The sequence below is a fragment of the Pseudoliparis swirei genome, chromosome 16, assembly GCF_029220125.1.
Source record: "Pseudoliparis swirei isolate HS2019 ecotype Mariana Trench chromosome 16, NWPU_hadal_v1, whole genome shotgun sequence".
In the NCBI taxonomy this organism is placed as follows: Eukaryota; Metazoa; Chordata; class Actinopteri; order Perciformes; family Liparidae; genus Pseudoliparis; species Pseudoliparis swirei.
In genome coordinates, this window is record NC_079403.1 from 875,660 (window position 1) to 900,348 (window position 24,689).

At 53.0% G+C, this 24,689-nt stretch overlaps 1 protein-coding gene across 1 annotated transcript in view; it reads left to right on the top strand.

Annotated features, from left to right (window-relative positions):
• LOC130206592 (histone-lysine N-methyltransferase 2C-like) overlaps positions 1 to 24,689 on the top strand; it is a 134,748-nt gene that overhangs the window by 67,644 nt on the left and 42,415 nt on the right. The window contains exons 35-49 of the mRNA XM_056434638.1: positions 28 to 138; positions 208 to 510; positions 593 to 666; positions 799 to 1,782; positions 4,235 to 4,919; positions 4,997 to 5,694; positions 12,911 to 13,189; positions 14,014 to 14,267; positions 14,343 to 14,491; positions 14,595 to 14,936; positions 15,027 to 15,407; positions 18,707 to 18,982; positions 19,051 to 19,150; positions 19,235 to 19,292; positions 19,375 to 19,438. Of these exons, the coding sequence (XP_056290613.1) occupies positions 28 to 138; positions 208 to 510; positions 593 to 666; positions 799 to 1,782; positions 4,235 to 4,919; positions 4,997 to 5,694; positions 12,911 to 13,189; positions 14,014 to 14,267; positions 14,343 to 14,491; positions 14,595 to 14,936; positions 15,027 to 15,407; positions 18,707 to 18,982; positions 19,051 to 19,150; positions 19,235 to 19,292; positions 19,375 to 19,438 (4,758 nt within the window). The remainder of the gene's footprint in view (positions 1 to 27; positions 139 to 207; positions 511 to 592; positions 667 to 798; positions 1,783 to 4,234; positions 4,920 to 4,996; positions 5,695 to 12,910; positions 13,190 to 14,013; positions 14,268 to 14,342; positions 14,492 to 14,594; positions 14,937 to 15,026; positions 15,408 to 18,706; positions 18,983 to 19,050; positions 19,151 to 19,234; positions 19,293 to 19,374; positions 19,439 to 24,689) is intronic.

The window sequence follows — 24,689 nt, forward strand, 5'->3', positions numbered from 1 at the left end:
AAGAACTGTGTGTGTGTGTGTGTGTAGAGCTGATGGGGAAGGATGTAGAGGAGGTGTTCACTGCTGTTCTCAGTCCAAACAACCAATCACCCGAGCCGAGCCACCTCTCTGCTGCTGGGACCCAGACGCAGCTCACAGGTGTCTGACCACGAGCCGGAGATCATGACCAATCAGCGTAGTTCTGATCATGAGCTCTCTGTCTCTCAGCGTTGTTTCCTCGTCTGCCGCTGATGAACGGCCTTATGGGAGCTGCTCCTCATTTTCCTAAAATGATATCCAGCGGCGCCCAGAGTCCAGCGAGCTTTCGGGTACCACCTCCTGAGAGCCCCTCCCCTGGGTCGGCCTCAACCAATCGGGTGTCGGCAGGAGAGGGCGAGCAGGAGGTGATGTCCACGGCTCAGAGGGGCATGTTGAAGTGGGAGAAGGAGGAGCCACTGGGAGAAATGGCCACCGTCGCCCCGGTGCTGTACTGCAATACCACGTTCCCCCAGCTGAGGGAGCAGCATCCTGGTACACACACACACTGACACACACACACAATATGGACATGTTCCAAACGCATCAAAGTGTGTGTGTGTGTGTGTGTGTGCAGACTGGTCCACCAGAGTGAAGCAGATCTCCAAGCTGTGGAGGAAGGCCAGCTCTCAGGACCGAGCTCCCTTCGTGGTGAGTTCTGAACTCATGGAGCAGAAGCTGCTCCCTCCTGGCCGACCTGTAGAGGTCACAAGGTCAAGTCTGGGCCGTTGTTGTGATGAGGAACTACGACTCTGTGACCGTGTTCTGCTTCCTCTGCACCAGCTAAAGGCTCGTGATAACCGGGCGACTCAGCGCATCAACAAGGTGTCCAACGAGCCCCTCAAGCGGCCCCCGCCCTCTCAGCACCCACAGCACCCGCCCACTCAGCACCCACAGCACCCGCCCACTCAGCACCCACAGCACCCGCCCACTCAGCACCCTCAGCACCCACAGCACCCTCAGCACCCTCAGCACCCGCCCTCTCAGCACCCGCCCTCTCAGCACCCTCAGCACCCTCAGCACCCGCCCTCTCAGCACCCTCAGCACCCTCAGCACCCTCAGCACCCGCCCTCTCAGCACCCTCAGCACCCACAGCACCCTCAGCACCCACAGCACCCGCCCACTCAGCACCCTCAGCACCCGCCCTCTCAGCACCCACAGCACCCGCCCACTCAGCACCCTCCCACTCAGCACCCTCAGCACCCGCCCTCTCAGCACCCGCCCTCTCAGCACCCACAGCACCCGCCCTCTCAGCACCCACAGCACCCGCCCACTCAGCACCCTCCCACTCAGCACCCTCAGCACCCGCCCTCTCAGCACCCGCCCTCTCAGCACCCACAGCACCCGCCCTCTCAGCACCCACAGCACCCGCCCACTCAGCACCCACAGCACCCGCCCTCTCAGCACCCACAGCACCCGCCCTCTCAGCACCCTCAGCACCCGCCCTCTCAGCACCCGCCCTCTCAGCACCCACAGCACCCGCCCTCTCAGCACCCACAGCACCCACAGCACCCGCCCTCTCAGCACCCACAGCACCCGCCCACTCAGCACCCTCCCACTCAGCACCCGCCCTCTCAGCACCCACAGCACCCGCCCTCTCAGCACCCTCAGCACCCGCCCTCTCAGCACCCGCCCACTCAGCACCCACAGCACCCGCTACCCTTGCTGCTGGGACCTTCTGACCCTGTTTCCATGGAGACGGAGGCGTTCAGGGACCCGTCGAGGCCCAAAGAGTCCGAACAGGAGCAGGAGTGGAAGTTCCGCCAGGTGAGCACCATGTCAGGATGTAGAGCAGGGATTCCCAAAGTGTGGTGTCTCTAGGGGGTGCGCGAGAGGAAAAATGTAATGGCGGTCTAATGGTGTAATAATTAATATTAAACATTCTCAGGGCTCTCAAGTGTCACGCATTGAGCGTGAGACTCAGTGGCGTCCCTAGGCTATTAGCCCCGAATGTTAATAAAAATAAAAAAAAGATTTGGCACACAAGTGGTTAACACCTCCAGGTCGCACGTGACGTCATTCACCCAAAAAAAGAAAAAGTGTGGGGGATTGGGGGTGCGTGAACCCGGTCGGGATGCAGAAGGGGGTGCGTGGCCTAAAAAGTTTGGGAACCCCTGATGTAGAGGAATCATGTTGGAGATAATATCTATCTACTGAACCCCTCATCGTCTGAATGATAGTCATCCCAGTCTGTTCATGGAGTTGTGACTCGGCTCGCGGTGCTGTTGGTTGCTCTCTGAGTAGTAACCGTGGTAACCAGCAGGCTGCATGGGGGTCATGTGATGTCGTTGATGATGATGTGCATGCTGAGCCTCCCTCACTGACTCCACTGACACCTGTGATGTCATTGAAAAGAGAGAGGGAAAAGACCAATGGGGAGCCGGTGGGAGGAGGCAGGAAAGAGCCCCAAAGGGCCCCAAAGGGCCCCACAGAGACAGAGTCCCTCCCCGAGGCCAACGCCTTCAGGCCCACTGCTGACCATGACCCTCTGAAAGCTCCTTCTGCTGGGCCACACACTGGGGTCACCTGGAGGTCAGCAGCTGGTCAGCAGCTGACTAATGGCTGCTTATCAGGTAGCTAATGGCTGCTTATCAGGTAGCTAATGGCTGCTTATCAGGTAGCTAATGGCTGCTTATCAGGTAGCTAATGGCTGCTTATCAGGTAGCTATTGGCTGCTTATCAGGTAGCTAATGGCTCCTTATCAGGTAGCTATTGGCTGCTTATCAGGTAGCTAATGGCTCCTTATCAGGTAGCTAATGGCTGCTTATCAGGTAGCTAATGGCTCCTTACCAGGTAGCTATTGGCTGCTTATCAGGTAGCTATTGGCTGCTTATCAGGTAGCTAATGGCTCCTTATCAGGTAGCTATTGGCTGCTTATCAGGTAGCTAATGGCTCCTTATCAGGTAGCTAATGGCTGCTTATCAGGTAGCTAATGGCTCCTTACCAGGTAGCCATGGCTCCCATCAGGTAGCTAATGGCTGCTTATCAGGTAGCTAATGGCTCCTTACCAGGTAGCTATTGGCTGCTTATCAGGTAGCTAATGGCTCCTTATCAGGTAGCTAATGGCTCCTTATCAGGTAGCTAATGGCTGCTTATCAGGTAGCTATTGGCTGCTTATCAGGTAGCTAATGGCTGCTTATCAGGTAGCTATTGGCTGCTTATCAGGTAGCTATTGGCTGCTTATCAGGTAGCTAATGGCTGCTTATCAGGTAGCTAATGGCTGCTTATCAGGTAGCTAATGGCTGCTTATCAGGTAGCTAATGGCTGCTTATCAGGTGGTTAATAGCTTGTTATCAGTTATCAGTTAACTGCAGGAGAACCCAGTGACCTCTGACCTCCTCATTGACCAACAGGAGAACCCAGTGACCTCTGACCTCCTCTCCTCCCTTCTCTCCTCTCTCCTCTCCTCTCCTCCCTTCTCCCTCCTCTCTCCTCTCCTCCCTCCTCTCTCCTCTCCTCCCTCTCTCCTCTCCTCCTCTCCTCTCCTCCTCTTCTCCTCTCCTCTCCTCTTCTCTCCTCTCGTCCTCTCGTCCTCCTCCTCCTCTCGTCCTCTCCTCCTTGCTTCCTTCTCCTCTCCTCTTATGTCTCCTCTCCTCCTTGCTTCCTTCTCCTCTCCTCTCCTCCCTTCTCCTCTCCTCCCTCTCCTCTCCTCTCCTCTCCTCCCTTCTCCTCTCCTCCCTTCTCCTCCCTTTTCCTCTCCTCCCTTCTCCTCCCTTCTCCTCTCCTCTCCTCCCCTCTCCTCCCTCTCCTCTCCTCTCCTCTCCTCCCTTCTCCTCTCCTCCCTCCCTCTCCTTCCTTCTCCTCTCCTCTCCTCCCTTCTCCTCTCCTCCCTTCTCCTCTCCTCTCCTCCCTTCTCTTCTCCTCTCCTCCCTCTCCTCTCCTCTCCTCCCTTCTCCTCTCCTCCCTCCCTTCTCCTCTCCTCCCTCCCTCTCCTCTCCTCCCTTCTCCTCTCCTCTCCTCCCTTCTCCTCTCCTCTCCTCCTCTCCTCTCCTCCTCTCCTCTCCTCCCTCTCCTCTCCTCCCCCTCTCCTCTCCTCCCTTCTCCTCTCCTCCTCTCCTCTCCTCCTCCTCTCCCTCCTCCTCCTCTCTCCTCCCTCCCTCCCTCCTCTCCTCTCTCCTCCTCTCCTCCCTCCCTTCTCCTCTCCTCCCTCCCTCTCCTCTCCTCTCCTTCCTTCTCCTCTCCTCTCCTTCCTTCTCCTCTCCTCCCTCCCGTCTCTCAGCTAATGCGTCAGAAGAGCAGGCAGCTGGCGAAGATGGAGGCCAGTCAGAAGCTGGAGCAGGTGAAGTGCGAGCACCTCCTCCAGCAGAGGAGGTCTCCTGACAGCCCCGACACCTCCAGACAGCACCTCCTCCAGCAGAGGAGGTCACCTGACAGCCCCGACACCTCCAGACAGCACCTCCTCCAGCAGAGGAGGTCTCCTGACAGCCCCGACACCTCCAGACAGCACCTCCTCCAGCAGAGGAGGTCTCCTGACAGCCCCGACACCTCCAGACAGCACCTCCTCCAGCAGAGGAGGTCTCCTGACAGCCCCGACACCTCCAGACAGCACCTCCTCCTGCAGAGCTCGGGACTAGCTGACGACGTCTTCCTCAGACCGCAAGCCCCTCCCCCCTCCGGTTTCTCCTCGCTCCCTCATTCCCCCCTGGCCTCCTCTCCCCTCCACCAGCCCCCCTCCTCCCCCCAGATGTTCTCCCCGCCTTCCTCCCGTCCCTCCTCACCCTGGGAACCTTACATTAAGATAGCAGGGCCTCCTCGCCCCCCCTCCGCAGCCCCCCAGCAGCAGCGTCACACCTCCCTCAGCTCCTCCCTCAGCTCCTCCCCAGCTCACGATGCCTTTGGTTCTCCTGCTCCCTCCCCCGACTCCAAAACCGCCGACGTCTGCAGGACTCTCGGACCCCAACAAGGTAATGCTCCTCCCATTGAGGGTCTCCTCCTTGTGTTCTCTTCCCAGTGACGCCTCCTCCTTGTGTTCTCCTCCCAGGACTGCAGCAGAACAGGGCAGGTATGCTGAGCCCCCCCTCTGGCTCCGCCCCCGACCCCTCCTCCCGGCTCATGGGTACCCGAGCAGCGGACTCGTACCCGCGGCCTGCGGTGCAGGGCGGCTTGTTCAAAGCCCCCATGCCTCCTCAGCACCAGCTGGAGGTCTTTGGTACCCCAGGAGGATCCGGAAGGAGGGACCTGGACTCGCTGTTCCCCCCCAGCCCGTTGTCTGGGCGGGGCTCCCCCCATGGCCAGACGCTAGGCACCCCCAGAGTTGACTACGGCCAGCAAATGACTGACCACTTCACCCAGCACTCACCTTTGACCTCCAGGCCCTCGCCTGACCCCTACAACAACCTTCAGACTCCTGGTACGCCACACCCTCTTTGTGACCCCTCATACCTCAGCCCCCCGCCGGGGCCGGACCAGTACAACCAGCAGTCTACCGGCAGGCGTCCGTCCCCTTCCCACCCGACCCTCGACCCTTACGCGTCGACCCTTACGCCCCGCCCCCCGGTCCCCGACGCCTACGCCGCCGCTCCACCGCGACCCTCGACACCACGGCCACAGAAGGCCCCGGGGCCCTTCAGCCAGGCCCCGATGGAGGTCTTCCCCCCTCGCCTAGCTGGATCCGGACCACCCCCTTTGGGCCCAGGCCTGTCTGTAGAGACGGTGACCTTCACCCCAACACACCACCAGGTAACGGCTCTGTATGTGGCGTCTGTACTGTAGTCTACATGTCTGTACTGCAGTCTTCAGTCCTATAGTCTGTGTCTGTACAGCAGTCTTCAGTCCTGTAGTCTATGTGTCTGTACTGCAGTCTACAGTCCTATAGTCCACGTGTCTGTACTGCAGTCTTCAGTCCTATAGTCTACGTGTCTATACTGCAGTCTTCAGTCCTATAGTCTATGTGTCTGTACTGCAGTCTTCAGTCCTATAGTCTATGTGTCTGTACTGCAGTCTTCAGTCCTATGTCTACGTGTCTGTACTGCAGTCTTCAGTCCTATAGTCTATGTGTCTGTACTGCAGTCGTCAGTCCTATGTCTATGTGTCTGTACTGCAGTCTTCAGTTCTATAGTCTACGTGTCTGTACTGCAGTCTTCAGTCCTATAGTCTACGTGTCTGTACTGCAGTCTTCGGTCCTATGTCTATGTGTCTGTACTGCAGTCTTCAGTCCTATGTCTATGTGTCTGTACTGCAGTCTACAGTCCTATAGTCCACGTGTCTGTACTGCAGTCTTCAGTCATATAGTCTACGTGTCTGTACTGCAGTCTTCAGTCCTATGTCTATGTGTCTGTACTGCAGTCTTCAGTCATATAGTCTATGTGTCTGTACTGCAGCCTTCAGTCCTATAGTCTACGTGTCTGTACTGCAGTCTTCAGTCCTATAGTCTATGTGTCTGTACTGCAGTCTTCAGTCCTATGTTTATGTGTCTGTACTGCAGTATTCAGTCCCATAGTCTATGTGTCTGTACTGCAGTCTTCAGTCCTATGTCTATGTGTCTGTACTGCAGTCTTCAGTCCTATGTCTACGTGTCTGTACTGCAGTCTTCAGTCCTATAGTCTATGTGTCTGTACTGCAGTCTTCAGTCCTATGTCTACGTGTCTGTACTGCAGTATTCAGTCCTATGGCTATGTGTATGTACTGCAGTCTTCAGTCCTATAGTCTATGTGTCTGTACTGCAGTCTTCAGTCCTATAGTCCACGTGGCTGTACTGCAGTCTTCAGTCCTATAGTCTACGTGTCTGTACTGCAGTCGTCAGTCCTATAGTCTACGTGTCTGTACTGCAGTCTTCAGTCCTATGTCTGTGTCTGTACAGCAGTCTTCAGTCCTATAGTCTATGTGTCTGTACTGCAGTCTACAGTCCTATAGTCTACGTGTCTGTACTGCAGTCTTCAGTCCTATAGTCTACGTGTCTGTACTGCAGTCTTCAGTCCTATAGTCTATGTGTCTGTACTGCAGTCTTCAGTCCTATGTCTATGTGTCTGTACTGCAGTCTTCAGTCCTATGTCTATGTGTCTGTACTGCAGTCTTCAGTCCTATGTCTACGTGTCTGTACTGCAGTCTTCAGTCCTATGTCTACGTGTCTGTACTACAGTCTTCAGTCCTATGTCTATGTGTCTGTACTACAGTCTTCAGTCCTATAGTCTATGTGTCTGTACTGCAGTCTTCAGTCCTATGTCTACGTGTCTGTACTGCAGTCTTCAGTCCTATAGTCCACGTGTCTGTACTGCAGTCTTCAGTCCTATGTCTACGTGTCTGTACTACAGTCTTCAGTCCTATGTCTGTGTCTGTACTGCAGTCTTCAGTCCTATGTCTATGTGTCTGTACTGCAGTCTTCAGTCCTATAGTCTATGTGTCTGTACTGCAGTCTTCAGTCCTATAGTATATGTGTCTGTACTGCAGTCTTCAGTCCTATGTCTGTGTCTGTACTGCAGTCTTCAGTCCTATGTCTATGTGTCTGTACTGCAGTCTTCAGTCCTATAGTCTACGTGTCTGTACTGAATCAGAATCAGAATCAGAAACAGGTTTATTGCCAAAGAATGTTTTCACAAACAAACGAGGAACTTTTTTTGGCGGAAGGTGCAAGAATCGCGCACCAAGACACAGAGGCGCCGTCATGGCGCCATCTAGAAAGGTGGATGAAAGATGACAGCATAACATGAGGGAAGAGGCGAGAAAAGAAAGAAAAAGCCACCCCCGACTATGCCCTAGAGGTACAGTGTGGAGCAGGAGAAACAAAAACACCATTGCACATAAGCACATACATCTTAGACATGACTTGCAACGGTAGGAAGGGGAGGGGAGGTAATCCAAAGACTGGGCGATAGCCCCGTCATTGGGGGCAGAAGGTAACCAGCACCGACAAGCAGCCAGCCCGGTCCGTCAGCCGTCACGGCGCGGCGAACCCCGTCCTGTCACCCTGGGGGGGCAAAGCAGGCGAAGGCGTGGGATGGGGGGGGGGGTAGTGAGTGTTTTTTCAGTGTGATGGTTGTGTGTGTAAGTGGCCTGATGTATCGTCCTCCCCCAGTCCACAACAGACTACCTTCTTCCATTCTACCTTCCCCGGGAGTTCAGCTCGGTCATCACCACAGCCGTCTACATTCCACCACAAGCGGACACCGACGTAGCACTATCGGACCTACATGATGTGTTATGTCGGCATCAGAACAAGTATCCCGACGCGGCTGTGGTGGTGGCTGGGGACTTTAACAAGGCAAACCTAAAAAAAGTCATGCCGAACTTTCACCAGCACATTACGTGTGCTACCAGAGGGGAAAGAACGTTGGACCACTGCTATACGCCATTCAAGAGGCTACAAGGCTGTCTCTCTCCTCCGTTAGGGAAATCAGACCATGCCGCCATTTTTCTGCTTCCGGAGTATAAACAAAGGATCGCGGGAAGCGGTAGTGACGAGGAACGTAATGCGGTGGTCTGACCAATCAGAGGCTGAGCTACAGGACGCTCTGAGTATTGTCGACTGGGACATGATCCAATCCAGTTCCAGTGGCGTCAGCGAGTTCTTGAGTAGCAATGAGCCTCATAGCAACGCTAACGGACACCATCGTCCCCACGGTAAAAGTTAGGGACTTTCCTAACCAAAAGCCGTGGGTTGATAGATCCATCCGTGAAGCTGTGAACGCCCGTACTGCTGCCTATAACTCCGGTCTTGTATCCGGCAACATGGGCGAGTACAAGGCAGCGGTCTATGGGCTGAGGAGGCGGTGAAGAAGGCCAAGAGGAAGTACCGAGACAGAGTGGAATCACAGATGGAGCAGCGCGACACCAGGCGCCTATGGCAGGGGCTACGGACTATTACAAACTACCAGAGCAGACCCCGCAATGGTGAGTGCCGGCGCATCCCTAGCGGACGACCTGAACTCATTTTATGCACGGTTTGAGGCTAGCAACAACAGCGCTAGCTCGCGGCTAACAACAACACCGTTAAGCGTAGCCGAGGTGAGTTCTACCGCTGGGGATGAACACACACTCTCTGTGACCGAGCACAGTGTGAGGAGGGCTCTGTTGAGGGTGAACACCAGGAAAGCTGCAGGTCCAGATGGCATATCTGGGCGAGTACTGAACCTGTGCTAACCAGCTAGCTCCAGTGTTCACCACAATATTCAACCTCTCCTGGCTGAGTCCGTGGTCCCCGCCTGCTTCAAGAGATCCACTATTGTCCCTGTGCCCAAGAATGCTTCTCCAGCATGTATGAATGACTACCGACCGGTGGCCCTCACCTCGGTGGTCATGAAATGCTGAGAGGCTGATAAAGGACTACATCTGCGCCTTCCTCCTTCCTCCATGGACCCGCTGCAGTTTGCTTATCGCCCAAACAGATCCACAGATGATGCTGTCTCCCAGGTACTGCACACCACACTCTCTCATCTGGACAGCCAGAGGGGGCTATGTGAGACTGCTGTTCATTGATTATAGTTCAGCTTTCAACACCATAGTCCCCTCAGACTGGCGGCAAGCTGACTGAGCTGGGACTGAACACCCCCTGTGTGCTTGGATCCTGGACTTCCTGACCGCCAGGCCACAGGTGGTCAGGTGGGCAGACACACCTCAAATCCCTCACCCTGAACACAGGATCCCCCAGGGTTGCGTCCTCAGCCCCTACTGTACTCCTGTACACACATGACTGTGTGGCCAGGTTCAGCTCAACACCATCATCAAGTTTGCGGATGACACAGTGGTGGTGGGCCTGATCTCCGACAACGCGAGAAGGCCCACCTGGAGGAAGTTGCTGATCTGTCACTCTGGTGCCAGGACAACAGCCTCATCATGAATGTCACCAAAACTAAGGAGCTGATTGTGGACTTTAGGAGGGCACAACAACAGAGGACGTACTCACCACTGGGGATTACGGACTACTGTGGAGAGGGTGAGCGGTATAAATACCTGGGAGTCCACATCACCGAGGATCTGACATGGTCAACAAACACAGACACTCTGGTGAGAAAGGCAAGGCAGCGCCTCTACCACCTCAGGCAGCTGAGGAAATTTAAAGTTTCCCAGAGGATCCTTCAGTCCTTCTACTCTGGAGCTGTAGAGGCGTCCTGACAGGAAGCATCACAGCCTGGTTTGGCAACTGCTCCGCTCAGGACAGGAAGGCTCTGCAGAGAGTAGTGCGTTCGGCTGAGCGCACTATTGAACTACACTCCCACCCTGCAGGACTTGTACACCAGGAGGTGCAGAACCAGAGCCGGCAGGATCATGAAGGATCCTCACCACCCCAACAACAGACTGTTTCAGCTGCTGCGGTCAGGCAGGCGCCTCCGTAGTCACGCTGCAAGAACAGAGAGACTGAGACGGAGTTTCTTTCCTCAGGCCATCAGGATTGTGAACTCCGACCTCACCAGGACCCCCACATAGACCCACACAACTGCCCCTCTTAGGCACACACACACACACACACACACACACTTACTGTAAATATTGTGTTGTTTTTTATTGTAAATAGTGTGTACTTGTTGCCCTTGCACATTCCTGCTGAGCATTGCCACTTTCATTTCACTGCACACCCTGTGTGTGTATGTGACAAATAAAACATCTTGAATCTTGAAACAAAGTTCTCAGTCCACAAGATGGTCGTTGCCATGGAGATGGCCTTGAAGGGTCCTGGGGAGAAAACAACCACAGGTGTCTGTGGATCGGGGGAAGGGAATGAGAGAGAGTCTCGCTTCAGTGATCTGCAGTCTTCAGTCCTGTCTATGTGTCTGTACTGCAGTCTTCAGTCCTATAGTCTATGTGTCTGTAATGCAGTCTTCAGTCCTATAGTCTATGTGTCTGTACTGCAGTCTTCAGTCCTATAGTCTATGTGTCTGTACTGCAGTCTTCAGTCCTATGTCTATGTGTCTGTACTGCAGTCTTCAGTCCTATGTATATGTGTCTGTACTGCAGTCTTCAGTCCTATAGTCTATGTGTCTGTACTGCAGTCTTCAGTCATATGTCTATGTGTCTGTACTGCAGTCTTCAGTCCTATAGTCTATGTGTCTGTACTGCAGTCTTCAGTCCTATAGTCTATGTGTCTGTACTGCAGTATTCAGTCCTATAGTCTGTCTGTACTGCAGTCTTCAGTCCTATAGTCTGTCTGTACTGCAGTCTTCAGTCCTATAGTCTATGTGTCTGTACTGCAGTCTTCAGTCCTATAGTCTGTCTGTACTGCAGTCTTCAGTCCTATAGTCTGTCTGTTCTGCAGTCTTCAGTCCTATAGTCTATATGTCTGTACTGCAGTCTTCAGTCCTGTCTATGTGTCTGTACTGCAGTCTTCAGTCCTGTCTATGTGTCTGTACTGCAGTCTTCAGTCCTATGTCTACGTGTCTGTACTACAGTCTTCAGTCCTATGTCTATGTGTCTGTACTGCAGTCTTCAGTCCTATGTCTACGTGTCTGTACCGCAGTCTTCAGTCCTATAGTTCACGTGTCTGTACCGCAGTCTTCAGTCCTATGTCTACGTGTCTGTACTACAGTCTTCAGTCCTATGTCTGTGTCTGTACTACAGTCTTCAGTCCTATGTCTATGTGTCTGTACTGCAGTCTTCAGTCCTATAGTCTATGCGTCTGTACTGCAGTCTTCAGTCCTATAGTCTATGTGTCTGTACTGCAGTCTTCAGTCCTATGTCTGTGTCTGTACTGCAGTCTTCAGTCCTATGTCTATGTGTCTGTACTGCAGTCTTCAGTCCTATAGTCTATGTGTCTGTACTGCAGTCTTCAGTCCTATAGTCTATGTGTCTGTACTGCATTCTTCAGTCTTATGTCTACGTGTCTGTACTGCAGTCTTCAGTCCTATGTCTACGTGTCTACTGCAGTCTTCAGTCCTATGTCTATATGTCTGTACTGCAGTCTTAAGTCCTGTCTATGTGTCTGTACTGCAGTCTTCAGTCCTGTCTATGTGTCTGTACTGCAGTCTTCAGTCCTATAGTCTGTGTCTGTACTGCAGTCTTCAGTCCTATAGTCTATGTGTCTGTACTGCAGTCTTCAGTCATATGTCTATGTGTCTGTACTGCAGTCTTCAGTCCTATAGTCTACGTGTCTGTACTGCAGTCTTCAGTCCTGTCTATGTGTCTGTACTGCAGTCTTCAGTCCTATAGTCTATGTGTCTGTAATGCAGTCTTCAGTCCTATAGTCTGTGTCTGTACTGCAGTCTTCAGTCCTATAGTCTATGTGTCTGTACTGCAGTCTTCAGTCCTATGTCTATGTGTCTGTACTGCAGTCTTCAGTCCTATGTCTATGTGTCTGTACTGCAGTCTTCAGTCCTATGTATATGTGTCTGTACTGCAGTCTTCAGTCCTATAGTCTATGTGTCTGTACTGCAGTCTTCAGTCCTGTGTCTGTACTGCAGTCTTCAGTCATATAGTCTACGTGTCTGTACTGCAGTCTTCAGTCCTATAGTCTGTCTGTACTGCAGTCTTCAGTCCTATAGTCTGTGTCTTTACTGCAGTCTTCAGTCCTATAGTCTGTCTGTACTGCAGTCTTCAGTCCTATAGTCTATGTGTCCGTACTGCAGTCTTCAGTCCTATAGTCTATGTGTCTGTACTGCAGTCTTCAGTCCTATAGTCTATGTGTCTGTACTGCAGTCTTCAGTCCTATAGTCTGTCTGTACTGCAGTCTTCAGTCCTATAGTCTATGTGTCCGTACTGCAGTCTTCAGTCCTATAGTCTATGTGTCTTTACTGCAGTCTTCAGTCCTATAGTCTGTCTGTACTGCAGTCTTCAGTCCTATAGTCTATGTGTCCGTACTGCAGTCTTCAGTCCTATAGTCTATGTGTCTGTACTGCAGTCTTCAGTCCTATAGTCTATGTGTCCGTACTGCAGTCTTCAGTCCTATAGTCTATGTGTCCGTACTGCAGTCTTCAGTCCTATAGTCTATGTGTCTGTACTGCAGCATATGTTAATGGTTTGGTTCTCTCAGTCTCCAGCTAGACAACAGCAGCAGCAAGACTTATTTCCCACAACCCCCTGCAGCCGGGCCCTGAAGCACCCTGGGACATCGGGCCACGCCCCCTGCAGCCGGGCCCTGAAGCACCCTGGGACATCGGGCCACGCCCCCTTTGAGCAGAGACACATGACAGCAGGACCGTCTCAGACGGAAGAGACAACCAATGAAATGTCAGTTGTGGGTGTGGCTCCTTCAGATGGACCAATGAGCATGCTGCCTCAGCTGGGGGACTCGGAGGAGAAGCTGAGACAGGTAGGCCCGGGGTCTGGCGGTGGTCTTCCTCTTAGAGGGTCCTGGTGGGGGTCTGGCGGTGGTCTTCCTCTTAGAGGGTCCTGGTGGGGGTCTGGCGGTGGTCTTCCTCTTCGAGGGTCCTGGTGGGTCCTGGTGGGGGTCTGGCGGTGGTCTTCCTCTTAGAGGGTCCTGGTGGGGGTCTGGCGGTGGTCTTCCTCTTAGAGGGTCCTGGTGGGGGTCTGGCGGTGGTCTTCCTCTTAGAAGGGTTCTGGCTCCTTGGTCCTGGTGGGGGTCTGGCGGTGGTCTTCCTCTTAGAGGGTCCTGGTGGGTCCTGGTGGGGGTCTGGCGGTGGTCTTCCTCTTCGAGGGTCCTGGTGGGGGTCTGGCGGTGGTCTTCCTCTTAGAGGGTCCTGGTGGGTCCTGGTGGGGGTCTGGCGGTGGTCTTCCTCTTAGAGGGTCCTGGTGGGGGTCTGGCGGTGGTCTTCCTCTTAGAGGGTCCTGGTGGGGGTCTGGCGGTGGTCTTCCTCTTAGAGGGTCCTGGTGGGGGTCTGGCGGTGGTCTTCCTCTTAGAAGGGTTCTGGCTCCTTGGTCCTGGTGGGGGTCTGGCAGTGGTCTTCCTCTTAGAGGGTCCTGGTGGGGGTCTGGCGGTGGTCTTCCTCTTAGAAGGGTTCTGGCTCCTTGGTCCTGGTGGGGGTCTGGCAGTGGTCTTCCTCTTAGAGGGTCCTGGTGGGTCCTGGTGGGGGTCTGGCGGTGGTCTTCCTCTTCGAGGGTCCTGGTGGGGGTCTGGCGGTGGTCTTCCTCTTCGAGGGTCCTGGGGGGCTCTGCTGAGTTGTCGTGTCCTTGCAGCGCCAGCGTCTCCGGCAGCTCATCCTGAGGCAGCAGCAGCAGAGAGGTCTCCAGGAGTCGGATCCTTCTGGACCCCATGCTGCTGGACCTGGTCTTGCCCCCCCACCACACTGGGCCCAGCCAGACCCCTTGACTGCTCCTCCTATCGGCCCGTTTGGACGTCCCCCACCCCCTTACCCCGGCACGGTGAGGCCTTGTGGTGCAGCGGGGGAGCAGCAGAGGGGCTTTCCCTCCAGAGAGCTGCCCGTCCTGAGGTGAGAAGAACCCTAGAACCTGGTCCTGATCCGAGGAGGTTTTCTTGTCCACTCATCTCCTCCCCGCTCCTCCAGGTCTGGTGTCCCTCCAGGAGCTCCGGAAGGTCTCCGGGACTCCTTCTCACGGCCCCCCCAGGGAACGGGGCCTGGACCTGGAGTCCCCTTCCAGATGAGGAGGCCTGTGGAGTTCACCGGCCTCCGCCCCCCCCCCCACATGATGTCTGGTGAGTCCGTGAACCGCCTGTTGACTTCCCCTGGAGGTCCCTGGAGAAGGAAGGGGCCCGGTGGTCTGTGTCGTGGTCCCTGATGCCCCCCTTCCTCCCCCAGGTGTGCCCCAGCCCTTCCTCCCCCCCCCCCTCCAGCAGCACAGCATCATGGGCCAGCCCTACATCGAGCTCCGGCACCGGGCCCCCGAGCCCCGCCCGAGCCTGTCCTTCTCTCTGCCCGAGACCCCGCTGCTGTCCCCCAGCGACCCCCGGCCTCTCGTCAGGCCCGGTCCGAAGGCCCGGCCGGGTGAGCCGGCGCCGGCTCTGGATCAGCTGAACCAGCGGCACCTGGGCCACGGGGAGTCCTCGCTCCCAGAGGAGCGCCTGGAGGACGCTGCCGTGAAGGACCTGGAAGACGTGGAGGTGAAGGATCTGGTGGACCTGAACCTGGACCCTGAAGATGGTGAGAGGACTCTGGTCTGATGAGTCTTCATGTTGTCATCTTTATTGAGAATAACTCCTCCTCACCAAGACCTCCTGCTGCCGGTTTCAGGTAAAGAGGACCTGGATCTGGGTCCTCATGACCTCCACCTCGACGACTTCCTGCTGTCGGGGAAGTTTGACCTGATCGCCTACGCCGACCCCGAGCTCAACCTGGAGGACAAGAAGGACATGTTCAACGAGGAGCTGGACCTGGGGGAACCGCTGGGGGGTCTGATGGGCCAAGTCAAACAGGAAGTTCAGGAGGGCACCAGCACCTCTCATCCTGGGGGGGTCCCCACCACCACCCCTCATCCTGGGGGGGTCCCCACCACCAGAGCTCCTGGACCAGGTCCAGGAGCTCCAATGTCTACGGCTGCATGCTCCAGTCAGACCCAAGAACAGGCTCCGTCATCGGGCATGGCCTCCAGGGTTCACACCCCCATGGCTGGAGGTAACACATATGAACCCTAGATTATTGACCTGTATCTCTCCTCATCTATAGATTATTGATCTGTATCTCTACTCATCTATAGATTATTGATCTGTATCTCTCATCTATAGATTATTGATCTGTATCTCCTCATCTATAGATTATTGATCTGTATCTCTCCTCATCTATAGATTATTGATCTGTATCTCTACTCATCTATAGATTATTGATCTGTATCTCATCTATAGATTATTGATCTGTATCTCTCCTCATCTATAGATTATTGATCTGTATCTCTCCTCATCTATAGATTATTGATCTGTATCTCTACTCATCTATAGATTATTGACCTGTATCTCTCCTCATCTATAGATTATTGATCTGTATCTCTCCTCATCTATAGATTATTGATCTGTATCTCTAATCATCTATAGATTATTGATCTGTATCTCTCCTCATCTATAGATTATTGATCTGTATCTCTCCTCATCTATAGATTATAGATCTGTATCTCTCCTCATCTATAGATTATTGATCTGTATCTCTCCTCATCTATAGATTATTGATCTGTATCTCTCATCTATAGATTATTGATCTGTATCTCTCATCTATAAATTATTGATCTGTATCTCTACTCATCTATAGATTATTGATCTGTATCTCTACTCATCTATAGATTATTGACCTGTATCTCTCCTCATCTATAGATTATTGATCTGTATCTCTCCTCATCTATAGATTATTGATCTGTATCTCTCCTCATCTATAGATTATTGATCTGTATCTCCTCATCTATAGATTATTGATCTGTATCTCATCTATAGATTATTGATCTGTATCTCTCAGCTATAGATTATTGATCTGTATCTCTCCTCATCTATAGATTATTGATCTATCTACTCATCTATAGATTATTGATCTGTATCTCTCCTCATCTATAGATTATTGATCTGTATCTCATCTATAGATTATTGATCTGTATCTCTACTCATCTATAGATTATTGATCTGTATCTCTCCTCATCTATAGATTATTGATCTGTATCTCTCCTCATCTATAGATTATTGATCTGTATCTCTACTCATCTATAGATTATTGATCTGTATCTCTCCTCATCTATAGATTATTGATCTGTATCTCTCCTCATCTATAGATTATTGATCTGTATCTCTCCTCATCTATAGATTATTGATCTGTATCTCATCTATAGATTATTGATCTGTATCTCTCATCTATAGATTATTGATCTGTATCTCTACTCATCTATAGATTATTGATCTGTATCTCTACTCATCTATAGATTATTGACCTGTATCTCTCCTCATCTATATATTATTGATCTGTATCTCTCCTCATCTATAGATTATTGATCTGTATCTCTCCTCATCTATAGATTATTGATCTGTATCTCTCCTCATCTATAGATTATTGATCTGTATCTCCTCATCTATATATTATTGATCTGTATCTCTCATCTATAGATTATTGATCTGTATCTCATCTATAGATTATTGATCTGTATCTCATCTATAGATTATTGATCTGTATCTCTCCTCATCTATAGATTATTGATCTGTATCTCTCCTCATCTATAGATTATTGATCTGTATCTCTCCTCATCTATATATTATTGATCTGTATCTATTCAATTCAGTTTATTTGTATAGCCCAATTTCACAAATTACAAATTTGTCTCGGAGTGCTTTACAATCTGTACACATAGACATCCCTGCCCCAAAACCTCACATCGGACCAGGAAAAACTCCCAAATAACCCTTCAGGGGGGAAAAAAAGGGAAGAAACCTGCAGGAGAGCAACAGAGGAGGATCCCTCTCCTAGGATGGACAGATGCAATAGATGTAATGTGTACAGAAGGACAGATTTAGAGTTAAAATACATTCAATGAATATGACAGAGTGTATGAATAGTTCATAGTAGGCATATTCCACGATGGAGACCTCCACGATCCATCAGGCAGATGGCGGTGGGAGGAGGAGTGGCGGAGTCTCAACAGGACAGTGGCGTAGTCATGAGCAGGAATTCCACGACCCAGACGATCCATCAGGCAGATAGGATCTATGCCGTCTCATAGGGTCCGATGACCCCATGAGACGTAAAGTCAAAAGGACTTCCGGGGAGAAAGCAGAGTTAGTAACGTGTGATTGAGAGATGAAAATTCATCCTTAAGGAGAGAAAAAAGAGGAGATAGGTGCTCAGTGTATCCTAAAACGTCCCCCGGCAGCTATAAGCCTATAGCAGCATATCAAGGGGCTGGACCAGGTGAACCTGATTCAGCCCTAACTATAAGCTCTGTCAAAGAGGAAGGTCTTAAGTCTACTCTTAAACGAGGTGACTGTGTCTGCCTCCCGGACTGAAATTGGAAGCTGGTTCCATAAAAGAGGAGCTTGATAACTCTACTCATCTATAGATTATTGACCTGTATCTCTACTCATCTATAGATTATTGACCTGTATCTCTCATCTATAGATTATTGATCTGTATCTCTCCTCATCTATAGATTATTGATCTGTATCTCTACTCATCTATAGATTATTGATCTGTATCTCTCCTCATCTATAGATTATTGACCTGTATCTCTCCTCATCTATAGATTATTGACCTGTATCTCTCCTCATCTATAGATTATTGATCTGTATCTCTCCTCATCTATAGATTATTGACCTGTATCTCTACTCATCTGTATCTTTACTCATCTATAGATTATTGATCTGTATCTCTCCTCATCTATAGATTATTGACCTGTATCTCTACTCATCTATAGATTATTGATCTGTATCTCTACTCATCTATAGATTATTGATCTGTATCTCTCCTCATTTATAGATTATTGACCTGTATCTCTACTCATCTATAGATTATGGTAAAAAGAAGATGTTGACCTTTTCATGGCCTTGACTTTGACCCGATCGATCCCAAAATCTAATCAAATGGTCCCCGGATAATAACGAATCATCCCACCAAATTTCATGCGATTCGGTGTAATACTTTTTGAGTTATGCGAATAACACGCATACAAATAAATACACAGCGATCAAAACATTACCTCCATTTTCAATGCGAAGGTGATGACGTTTTGGTCCTAGAATAGTATCATAAGTTGCTTCTTCAGTCCACTAGAGGGCGCTGTGTTTTGTGCTGAGGTCAAGAAGTGGCCAGCAGCAAACAGGAGCAGCACATGTTTCCTGTACCGCGGGCCTGTGATACAAAGCGGTTGCAGCATTGAAGACGAGCAGACTGCTCACTGTCTTCTTTGAAGATGGATCTGTGACCCTGCACTTAATGAAGTCCCTCATCTGCAGGTCCACAGCCGGTCCTCCAGCAGCAGCAGAGTCCGTTTGGACCCCCCCCCCACCCGAGGCTCCCAGGTCCTCCTCAGGGCCCTCCTGCCCTGCCTCACCCCTCCCAACCTGGCCTCCTCCTCAACCCTCAGACCCAGGCCCTGCTCCTCCAGGACCAGCACAGGCCTCTGCTCCTGGGGGAGCAGCCGCTACTCCTGCAAGAACTCCTGGACCAGGAACGCCAGGAGCAGCAGGCCCTCATCAGACAGAGGTCTACCACAGGGGTACCTGATCTAGGTAGGACCTGAACCGGAGTCCTGTTGACCTTATTGCCCTTTCATCGTTACCGTTGTTGTGTTCAACAGACTTTGACCCCATCATGAAGGCCAAGATGGTGGCTCTGAAGGGCATCAACAAGGTCATGACCCAGGGCAGCCTGGGACTCAACCCCATCAGCATCAACAGGTAGGATGACCTCTGACCTCTGGGGCCAAGCTGCACTGCTGATGAAGCAGATGGTTGTTTAAAGTGTGTGTGTGTGTGTGTCAGGTTCCAGCAGGCCCCGGGTCCAGAGGGGCCTCCTCAGCCTCCTCACCTGGCGGCTCAGGTGTGTAGAACCTTGACAACATATGAGAACTATTACATCACAGAGAATGATGAAGACGAGCCTGACTCTTCCTCTCTTGTAGGATGGGAGGCTGACCCCTCAGCTGGTGAGACCCCCCCCGCCCAGCTTCAGCCCGAGCTTCAGCCGTGAGTACAAGAACCTCACACCTAGTCCTGTCCCGGGTCTAAAGCCCTGTCTAAACTCCTGTCTAAAGCCCTGTCCCGGGTGTAAAGCCATGTCTAAAGTCCTGTCCCGGGTCTAAAGCCCTGTCTAAAGTCCTGTCCCGGGTCTAAAGCCCTGTCTAAAGTCCTGTCCTGGGTCTAAAGCCCTGTCTAAAGTCCTGTCCCGGGTCTAAAGCCCTGTCTAAAGTCCTGTCCCGGGTCTAAAGCCCTGTCTAAAGTCCTGTCCCGGGTCTAAAGCCCTGTCTAAAGCCCTGTCCCGGGTCTAAAGTCCTGTCTAAAGCCCTGTCCCGGGTCTAAAGCCCTGTCTAAAGTCCTGTCCCGGGTCTAAAGCCCTGTCTAAAGTCCTGTCCCGGGTCTAAAGCCCTGTCTAAAGTCCTGTCCCGGGTCTAAAGCCCTGTCCCGGGTCTAAAGCCCTGTCTAAAGTCCTGTCCCGGGTCTAAAGCCCTGTCTAAAGTCCTGTCCCGGGTCTAAAGCCCTGTCTAAAGCCCTGTCCCGGGTCTAAAGCCCTGTCTAAAGCCCTGTCCCGGGTCTAAAGCCCTGTCTAAAGCCCTGTCCCGGGTCTAAAGCCCTGTCTAAAGCCCTGTCCCGGGTCTAAAGCCCTGTCTAAAGTCCTGTCCCGGGTCTAAAGCCCTGTCTAAAGCCCTGTCCCGGGTCTAAAGTCCTGTCTAAAGCCCTGTCCCGGGTCTAAAGCCCTGTCCCGGGTCTAAAGCCCTGTCTAAAGTCCTGTCCCGGGTCTAAAGCCCTGTCTAAAGTCCTGTCCCGGGTCTAAAGCCCTGTCTAAAGCCCTGTCCCGGGTCTAAAGCCCTGTCTAAAGCCCTGTCCCGGGTCTAAAGCCCTGTCTAAAGCCCTGTCCCGGGTCTAAAGCCCTGTCTAAAGCCCTGTCCCGGGTCTAAAGCCCTGTCTAAAGCCCTGTCCCGGGTCTAAAGCCCTGTCTAAAGCCCTGTCCCGGGTGTAAAGCCCTGTCTAAAGTCCTGTCCCGGGTCTAAAGTCCTGTCTAAAGCCCTGTCCCGGGTCTAAAGCCCTGTCTAAAGCCCTCTCCCGGGTCTAGCCCTGTCCCAAGTCTAAAGCCCTGTCCCGGGTCTAAAGCCCTGTCCCAAGTCTAAAGCCCTGTCCCGAGTCTAAAGTCCTGTCTAAAGCCCTCACCCGGGTCTAGCCCTGTCCCAAGTCTAAAGCCATGTCCCAAGTCTAGAGCCCTGTCCCGGGTCTAAAGTCCTGTCCCGGGTCTAAAGCCGTGGCTAAAGTCCTGTCCCGGGTCTAAAGCCCTGTCCCGAGTCTAAAGCCCTGTCTAAAGTCCTGTCCCGGGTCTAAAGTCCTGTCTAAAGCCCTGTCCCGGGTCTAAAGTCCTGTCTAAAGCCCTGTCCCGGGTCTAAAGTCCTGTCTAAAGTCCTGTCCCGGGTCTAAAGCCCTGTCTAAAGTCCTGTCCCGGGTCTAAAGCCCTGTCTAAAGCCCTGTCCCGGGTCTAAAGCCCTGTCTAAAGTCCTGTCCCGGGTCTAAAGTCCTGTCTAAAGCCCTGTCCCGGGTCTAAAGCCCTGTCTAAAGTCCTGTCCCGGGTCTAAAGCCCTGTCTAAAGCCCTGTCCCGGGTCTAAAGTCCTGTCTAAAGCCCTGTCCCGGGTCTAAAGTCCTGTCTAAAGCCCTGTCCCGGGTCTAAAGCCCTGTCCCGGGTCTAAAGCCCTGTCTAAAGTCCTGTCCCGGGTCTAAAGCCCTGTCTAAAGTCCTGTCCCGGGTCTAAAGCCCTGTCTAAAGTCCTGTCCCGGGTCTAAAGCCCTGTCTAAAGCCCTGTCCCGGGTCTAAAGTCCTGTCTAAAGCCCTGTCCCGGGTGTAAAGCCCTGTCTAAAGTCCTGTCCCGGGTCTAAAGCCCTGTCTAAAGCCCTGTCCCGGGTCTAAAGTCCTGTCTAAAGCCCTGTCCCGGGTCTAAAGCCCTGTCTAAAGCCCTGTCCCGGGTCTAAAGCCCTGTCTAAAGCCCTCTCCCGGGTCTAGCCCTGTCCCAAGTCTAAAGCCCTGTCCCGGGTCTAAAGCCCTGTCCCAAGTCTAAAGCCCTGTCCCGAGTCTAAAGTCCTGTCTAAAGCCCTCACCCGGGTCTAGCCCTGTCCCAAGTCTAAAGCCATGTCCCAAGTCTAGAGCCCTGTCCCGGGTCTAAAGTCCTGTCCCGGGTCTAAAGTCCTGTCCCGGGTCTAAAGCCCTGTCCCGGGTCTAAAGCCCTGTCCCGAGTCTAAAGCCCTGTCTAAAGTCCTGTCCCGGGTCTAAAGCTGTGGCTAAAGTCTTGTCCCGGGTCTAAAGCCCTGTCCCAAGTCTAAAGCCCTGTCCTGGGTCTAAAGCCCTGTCCCGAGTCTAAAGCCCTGTCTAAAGTCCTGTCCCGGGTCTAAAGCTGTGGCTAAAGTCTTGTCCCGGGTCTAAAGCCCTGTCCCGGGCCTAAAGCCCTGTCCCGGGCCTAAAGCCCTGTCCCGAGTCTAAAGCCCTGTCTAAAGCCCTGTCCCAAGTCTAAGCCCTGTCTAAAGCCCTGTCCCAAGTCTAAAGCCCTGTCCCAAGTCTAAAGCCCTGTCTAAAGCCCTGTCCCAAGTCTAAAGCCATGTCCCGGGTCTAAAGCCCTGTCCCGGGTCTAAAGCCCTGTCCCAAGTCTAAAGCCCTGTCTAAAGCCATGTCCCGGGTCTAAAGCTCTGTCCCGGGTCTAAAGCCCTGTCCCAAGTCTAAATCCCTGTCTAAAGCCCTGTCCCAAGTCTAAAGCCCTGTCCCGGGTCTAAAGCCGTGTCCCGGGTCTAAAGCCGTGTCCCGGGTCTAAAGCCGTGTCCCGGGTCTAAAGCCCTGTCCCGGGTCTAAAGCTCTGTCTAAAGCCGTGTCCCGGGTCTAAAGCCGTGTCCCGGGTCTAAAGCCCTGTCCCGGGTCTAAAGCTCTGTCTAAAGCCCTGTCCCGGGTCTAAAGCCGTGGCTAAAGCCCTGTCCCGGGTCTAAAGCCCTGTCCCAAGTCTAAAGCCCTGTCTAAAGCCCTGTCCCGGGTCTAAAGCCCTGTCTATAGCCCTGTCCCAAGTCTAAAGCCCTGTCCCAAGTCTAAAGCCGTGTCCTGGGTCTAAAGCCCTGTCCCGAGTCTAAAGCCCTGTCTAAAGCCATGTCCCGGGTCTAAAGCCCTGTCCCGAGTCTAAAGTCCTGTCTAAAGCCATGTCCTGGGTCTAAAGCCCTGTCCCGAGTCTAAAGCCCTGTCTAAAGCCCTGTCTAAAGCCCTGTCCCGGGTCTAAAGCCCTGTCTAAAGCCCTGTCACGGGTCTAAAGTCGTGGCTAAAGCCCTGTCCCGGGTCTAAAGCCCTGTCCCGGGTCTAAAGTCGTGGCTAAAGCCCTGTCCCGGGTCTAAAGCCCTGTCCCGGGTCTAAAGCCGTGGCTAAAGCCCTGTCCCGGGTCTAAAGCCCTGTCCCGGGTCTAAAGCCCTGTCCCGGGTCTAAAGCCGTGTCCCGGGTCTAAAGCCCTGTCCCGGGTCTAAAGCTCTGTCTAAAGCCCTGTCCCGGGTCTAAAGCCGTGGCTAAAGCCCTGTCCCGGGTCTAAAGCCCTGTCCCAAGTCTAAAGCCCTGTCCCGGGTCTAAAGCCCTGTCTAAAGCCCTGTCCCGGGTCTAAAGCCCTGTCTAAAGCCCTGTCCCGGGTCTAAAGCCCTGTCTAAAGCCCTGTCCCAAGTCTAAAGCCGTGTCCCGGGTCTAAAGCCCTGTCCCGGGTCTAAAGCCCTGTCCGGAGTCTAAGCCCTGTCTAAAGCCCTGTCCCAAGTCTAAAGCCCTGTCCCAAGTCTAAAGCCCTGTCCCGGGTCTAAAGCCCTGTCTAAAGCCCTGTCCCAAGTCTAAAGCCCTGTCTAAAGCCCTGTCCCAAGTCTAAAGCCCTGTCTAAAGCCCTGTCCCGGGTCTAAAGCCCTGTCCCGGGTCTAAAGCCCTGTCTAAAGCCATGTCCCGGGTCTAAAGCTGTGTCCCGGGTCTAAAGCCCTGTCCCAAGTCTAAAGCCCTGTCTAAAGCCCTGTCCCGGGTCTAAAGCCCTGTCCCGGGTCTAAAGCCCTGTCCCGGGTCTAAAGCTCTGTCTAAAGCCCTGTCCCGGGTCTAAAGCCCTGTCCCGGGTCTAAAGCCGTGTCCCGGGTCTAAAGCCCTGTCCCGGGTCTAAAGCTCTGTCTAAAGCCCTGTCCCGGGTCTAAAGCCGTGGCTAAAGCCCTGTCCCGGGTCTAAAGCCCTGTCCCAAGTCTAAAGCCCTGTCCCGGGTCTAAAGCCCTGTCTAAAGCCCTGTCCCGGGTCTAAAGCCCTGTCTAAAGCCCTGTCCCAAGTCTAAAGCCGTGTCCCGGGTCTAAAGCCCTGTCCCGGGTCTAAAGCCCTGTCCGGAGTCTAAGCCCTGTCTAAAGCCCTGTCCCAAGTCTAAAGCCCTGTCCCAAGTCTAAAGCCCTGTCCCGGGTCTAAAGCCCTGTCTAAAGCCCTGTCCCAAGTCTAAAGCCCTGTCTAAAGCCCTGTCCCGGGTCTAAAGCCCTGTCTAAAGCCCTGTCCCAAGTCTAAAGCCCTGTCCCGGGTCTAAAGCCCTGTCCCGAGTCTAAAGTCCTGTCTAAAGCCATGTCTCGGGTCTAAAGCCCTGTCTAAAGCCCTGTCCCGGGTCTAAAGCCCTGTCTAAAGCCCTGTCCCAAGTCTAAAGCCGTGTCCCGGGTCTAAAGCCCTGTCCCGGGTCTAAAGCCCTGTCCGGAGTCTAAGCCCTGTCTAAAGCCCTGTCCCAAGTCTAAAGCCCTGTCCCAAGTCTAAAGCCCTGTCCCGGGTCTAAAGCCCTGTCTAAAGCCCTGTCCCAAGTCTAAAGCCCTGTCTAAAGCCCTGTCCCAAGTCTAAAGCCCTGTCTAAAGCCCTGTCCCGGGTCTAAAGCCCTGTCCCGGGTCTAAAGCCCTGTCTAAAGCCATGTCCCGGGTCTAAAGCTGTGTCCCGGGTCTAAAGCCCTGTCCCAAGTCTAAAGCCCTGTCTAAAGCCCTGTCCCGGGTCTAAAGCCCTGTCCCGGGTCTAAAGCCCTGTCCCGGGTCTAAAGCTCTGTCTAAAGCCCTGTCCCGGGTCTAAAGCCGTGGCTAAAGTCCTGTCCCGGGTCTAAAGCCCTGTCCCGAGTCTAAAGCCCTGTCTAAAGTCCTGTCCCGGGTCTAAAGCTGTGGCTAAAGTCTTGTCCCGGGTCTAAAGCCCTGTCCCAAGTCTAAAGCCCTGTCCTGGGTCTAAAGCCCTGTCCCGGGCCTAAAGCCCTGT